Consider the following 6,000-nt stretch of genomic DNA (forward strand, 5'->3'; position numbering starts at 1 on the left):
TATATTAAACCACACCAAAATTTGATGTCATGTGAATAAACCTTTGTGAATAAACCCTTGAATGGTCAGAGTTAATGGATGACTGCTGCTTTTGCAAAAATTATAGTTGGAGTAGGGTTCCCATTCCCCCCCCCCTCCGTGGAGGCAGTGATCCTCCACCACCAGACCCCGGCCCCTGCCACTGATCAGCTGGCCAGCAGGGTGATTTACTAGTATAAAGAGGAAGGTCCAGCCAATGGCCATGTGGCAATGTCGGTTCTCGTATGCACAGGAAGTGGCGTCATCACCCCAGTGACATCTGGGTGATGCTCTAGTATTTGGGCAAAAACTCTTTGGTAGAAGCCATTTTTACCAGAGTTTTTACCGAAATACCAGAATGTTGCCACAATATTGCACTTCCAGTGGCCGCCAGCAGGGGTCATTTGGGGGGGACGCGGGGGGACGCCATCCCCCCGGGTGAGGTGTGGGTGGGCGGGGCCTGGAGCTCCCTGCTGGTGCCCGCTGGAGGTCGCCGCCGGCTGTGGGGAGGACACACTTCTGGTGATGTCAGGGGGTGTGGCATATGCTAATGAGTTATGCTAATGAGTCCCCCTAGCTCTTTTTCTACAAAATGACCCCTGGCCGCCAGAAGTGACATAGCCACATTGCTGGCAACATCGCCTCGGCCTCCCTCCCACCATGGTAATTCCCCCCCCCTCCCCAGCCAGTTGCCAGGAGGTACCTGGAAATCCTAAATTGGAGTTATTTCCAAAATGGCAAACTATGGTTTGGTTTCCCTCTCCAAACCAGGATAAAAATGAGGTTGGCAAACCTGGTTTGCAGCAGAAATGCTAATCACAGTAAGTTATGGCAAGTTCTCCAGCACAACTTGGTAGTTGACTCTAGTCATGTAAGGGGAGGGAGGAAAACATAACCACAGCACACCCATCTTTCTAAATCCCAACTCAGTATCTCAGAGTTACAGGACTTACAGGACTGTTGCAAGAACAATATTTATTTATTTATTTATTTAAAATATTTACATCCTGCCTTTTGTTGAAACTGGTATCAAAGCAACATACAATCAGTCACTAAAAATGTTAATAAAAGCACCAAACATTAACCCCTACCCTGGCCATCAAGTCAGTGACACCAGTAAAAACTCACCATTAAAAGCCCTCCCATACAAAATGATCTTGTACCTCATTTTGGAACACCTGAAAATAGGGAACTCCTCACCTCCTGTTGCAATGGTGCATGGAAGAACAGAAAAAAAGTAAGTAGAAACTGGCCTGAGGAGAATAACTGGGACGTGTGTTCATATGGGGAAACTTCTTCACATATGAGGGTCCAACACATCTTAAACTGAACTTGAAAACAAACAGGTAGCTATTGTCAGCACTTTATGACTGTTGTAACATACTTGTGCCTTCTAGCCTCCAGCAACAAAGGGACTACATGTTTTGTGCCAGTTGAAATTTCTGAGGGTATCCCCATATAAAGTCTTTGACTGAAGACCAGGCGAGGGATATAAAAACATGGATCGACATGATCAGATCAGTTGAATTTAACAGTTAACAAACCAGATATAACTACCACGAGGTGCTTCTGGTGGAGAGCAAGGGTTGGCAAATAATACTGTCTGTAAGGGAGGAGAAATCCCAGTGAAGTTAAGAAGCAAAGTTGCATCAAAAACCTGATGTGAAAAAGCCCACAATCTCATCCAGCAGCTTGATATACCTATTAACGAATATTTTTGACAACACTGAACCCTGAAGCACTCTGCAGATCAGGACCCAACCTGCTAATTCAGACTCCGTCTCAGTCACACACTAAGTATGTACAGTATGATATCTGCACATAATCATAGTCATGTGTTTCTGAAGTGATGGGCTTAGGGCTGCTGAGGCCCAACTGGGGGGGGGGTCCCCCAATACCGTTTCCCATTTCCTGCTGTTGCTCCAAAGGTGATGGGAGAAAAATAAACAAAAAAATGGCCATTATGCCGATGGCGTGTCCTCATTTCTGGGGAAACCTGGAAGTGATATCAGTCCTCCCTAGGAATCACTGGAAATTCTATGATTTTACCCCCCGTGTTCCCACTCACTCCTGATCTCCGATTGCATGTAAATTAACTATGTGCTAAATGTAAAACGCCAACTTTTGCCTTCCCTCTCCAACTTATGTGTACAGTAGTTGTCACTGGCAGGCATGAGCTTGGGGGGGGGGGTCAACAGTGGGAGGTCTTCTAATGTCCTGGCCCCACTGGTGGACCTCCTGATGGCACCTGGTATTTCTGGCCACTGTGTGATGTAGAGTGTTGGACTGGATGGGCCTTTGGCCTGATCCAACATTGGCGTCTCTTATGTTCTTAAATCTTAGAAGCCATGTATTGGAATATGGTATATGATCTGCTATCCTAGGAAAAGTGAATTGGTTATGATAATACTAAGTGTACTTCTATTTTACTCTCAGGGCATCATAAGACTGTGGGGTAGGATTCAAAACTGTGGTGGAAAAGGTGGGTGGGTGGGTGGGTGGGTGAGGGGGGGAGATAGCAATTAATTAGTGCCGGGAGTTTCTAACATAGGAGTTTCCTAAATTTCACCTGCCTGGAGATCACTTCCTCCAACCTAGAAGTTATTTCCTAGTACCATGTACTTACATGTGCATGGTTACTTTGTAGTGATGGAAAGGCACTCGGTCCTTGTGCAGTGTTTTTGCTTGTTTCTGCATTCAGAGAAGGGATTATTCTAGGCCCACATTTATTTAGATCTTATGAAAACTCTGTTTTTCTGTAGTGATAGGTGGTAGAGCTTTAGACACCTTGGATATTATGCCTCCTCAACTCTTTGGTCTTTTGTAGTAGAATATTTTTTCCTGTTCTGTAAGACTGCCAGGTCCCTCCTGACAAATGGTGTGTGGAGAGGACTTACCAGGTGGTAGGGGCCCATACGAGCAGTACATTGATGTTTCCAGTGACACCCTGATGTAACCTTCTGTGTACACAGTTTTGCCCAAATGCCAGAGCATCCTTGGTGTTCCCCAGCAATGCACTGATGTCACTTTGGAGAGTACCAGGAGCGATATTAGTGCATTGGGACACTGCTGATGTGCCCCTATTTTGGTGCCATTTCCCCCCTTCCAGCCAGCTGAGTGGTGGTGGGAAGCACCCGCTGGGGCTGGGAGGGTTAGCAATCGTTTATGAGAGGTTTTGGAGTTTAAATCTGCCTAGGCATTATGCCACTGTAGGCCTAAGATTTGGGGGGAGATGAGGACAGGAGCTTGACAGTGCTATTCAGAAGTGAATAAAATGCATTCTGCACATACTCAGAGCCATCCATTCTTTCACACAGGCAAGTTTCAGCAATTAGAGATGCCAGGGATTGAAAATGGGACCTTCTGTATGCCAAGCAGATGACCTACCACTGAGCCATGCCCCCCCATGACATGAGGGCACCCTTGTGACCAACATGGGGCTGCAGCTGCCATTTTAAGGTGATCAGCCCCACAGCATGGTGCTCTTGTCCCCCCCCAATTCTGAAACACCAGTGGGGGTCATTTTGGCACTTGATAAGGCACAGGGGATGTCTCAATCTGCTGCTCTGCGCTCTTAAGGCATATTTGAATTACTTTAAAATGGTAACAGCATCCCCATAGCAGCCATGAGGATGCTGTCATGTCTAGTTCGGCCCTAAATGATTATTTACTGTGGTTTAGACCCTATTTTTCTGCTTGTGGAAAGCACTTCTCAATGCAGAAAAAGAGGGTGATCTTTGGCATCTCACTGCAGATTCCCAATTCAACCCCACCCCCCACTCCCAGAGCAGAATTTAATGGGCATGACAGATTTCTGTGAGGGGGGCAGGTCAGGAAATTCCCTTCTGTGAGCACTTCAAGTCACTGTTCCAGGTACTTGAATACTTAGTACTGTTTTACTTGGACAGTTCATAAAGCAGTTTAAGTTTATGGCATAGGTATGCACTCAACGACTCTAAAACTTATATTGATAAACCAGTTCCTCATTAATGCAAAGCATGTGCTTACATTACTCCAGATTTTATTAAATATATACATGTTATTAATATTTAAACAATTAGGTATATTTTCCAAGATCTGTAAACTTCTCTCTCTAGCCATGGAGAGGTTTAGCAGAGCCTGAATTAATGCTAGTTTAAAAGTTGTAAGCTAAGGTAGTCTCCAAAGGTAAAACAGTACTGCCTGTGAAGGACCACAAACTGTATTAGTTGCCTATTTTAATTACAGCACAATAAAATGTTTTCTGAAAATAATATACATTTTAAAAAACCTCTTACTATGTCCAGCTTGATGGGTGGAAGCAAAAAATTCAGTAGAAATCTGAAAGCTGAAGAAGGAAATTCGTACCAGAAACATTGGACATTTAAAAGCCTCAACACGACAAGGCTGTGGACATGGAAAGCATAGTAAAAGATGCACTCAGCAGTTCTGCCAAGTCCAACCAATGTGTCTTTATGGCTTGGCTTTTCAGGCTTCCAAGATCTATGTTCAAAGATAGTGCTTTCTCTCTATGCCTCCCCTTCCCATCACCTCTCCGCTAAACTGGTATGTCAACTTCTTCTTGACTTTTTTGACTTCCCCGGTCTTGCCGTAGTTTCTCAATGCCCGTGCCATCTTTTGGTAGGTCATTTTCTTGCGGTTGCCTTTCTGGATGCCCCAACGGTGAGCCAATGCCTCTTTGTGTTTGGAGGAGAACTGGAAAGTGCCTTTCTCCTTGTCCACCCACCAGATGCTATCTTTCATATCTCCACTCCGAAGCAAGTCCAGAAGAAACTGGTACAGTCGAATTTTCTTCTTACTCCCTGTGGGAAGAAGAAGAGAAAGAAATGGTGAGGCCCCTTACTGGGAAAGGATCTGTACTCCCCAGGTACAGAGTGGGGGATAGGAAATGTCTACTTGTCACCAATGATAGCCGCTTCCTAAATTGTTCAAGGCAGTTAGATAACATATATAGCTATATTATGTATTTGCTTGTTCAATTTACATCCTGCTCTCTACCATTTTGACATACATAACATTCCTATGTCACAGGAACACTGGATGCTGGTGGTAATAACTAAGTTGGGATGAATAGATGAAGACTTTTAAAAGTGCTGACATTTTTAATGTTAAAATAATAATTTTAATGAGTTAAAGGTAAAGGAGATGGAAGTGCAAAGATCAAACTTAACCTCCTACATCATAATTTAAACAACCTGTTAAATTACGAAATAGAAAAGAGAATAGAATACACCAAACAATACTACTTTGAAAATTTAAACAAACCCAACAGATGGTTAGCTTATAAAATAAAGAAAGAAAGAGAGAAGCGCACCATTATTAAACTAAGAAATGATAATAACGAAGAAAAGTTTAACACACAAGACCTAAAAAAGATAGTGGAAAAATTCTATATGAAATTATATCAGCAGGCCCAAGATAGTAGAAGTGAAACCGCAGAATACCTTAAATACAGAATTCAAAAATTTAACATCCAACAGAAAAAAACTCTGAATGATCCAATAACCCTAAATGAAATTATGGAGGCAATTAGAAGACAAAAAAGGAAAAAAACTCCAGGTCCTGACGGAATACCGGCAGAATTTTACCAAACTTTTGAAGAACAGTTATGGACACCACTTAAAGAACTTTGCCAAAGAGTAGGTAAAAACATGAAGATACCTGATTCCTGGAATCATGCTTTAATATCATTAATCCCAAAACCAAATACAGATAAGACCGATATTAAAAACTACAGACCCATATCACTCCTCAACGTCGACTACAAAATTTTTACATCAATACTAGCTGGAAGACTAAAAAAAGTTTTGACACAGATGATCCACCAAGACCAAACCGGATTTCTACCCAAAAGGCAAATGAGAAATAATATAAGAATCATTATGAATGTATTAGAATACTATGAAGAACATCCTGAAAAAGAATTAATGCTAATGTTCCTGGACGCGGAAAAGGCGTTTGACAACCTGTCATGGGACTTTC

The 6,000-nt window shown here is 42.9% G+C and overlaps 1 protein-coding gene across 2 annotated transcripts in view; it reads right to left on the reverse strand.

The window, feature by feature from the left end:
- Nucleotides 1-3,498: 3,498 nt before the first annotated feature.
- Nucleotides 3,499-6,000, reverse strand: part of SPI1 (Spi-1 proto-oncogene) — a 51,123-nt gene continuing 48,621 nt past the window's right edge. For both annotated transcript variants that reach the window (XM_015426403.1, XM_015426402.1), the window contains exon 5: nt 3,499-4,820. In XM_015426403.1, coding sequence (XP_015281889.1) covers nt 4,507-4,820 — 314 coding nt within the window. In that variant the 3' untranslated portion in view covers nt 3,499-4,506. The remainder of the gene's footprint in view (nt 4,821-6,000) is intronic.

This window comes from Gekko japonicus, unplaced genomic scaffold (assembly GCF_001447785.1).
Source record: "Gekko japonicus isolate JY-2015 unplaced genomic scaffold, Gekko_japonicus_V1.1 scaffold835, whole genome shotgun sequence".
Classification (NCBI taxonomy): Eukaryota; Metazoa; Chordata; class Lepidosauria; order Squamata; family Gekkonidae; genus Gekko; species Gekko japonicus.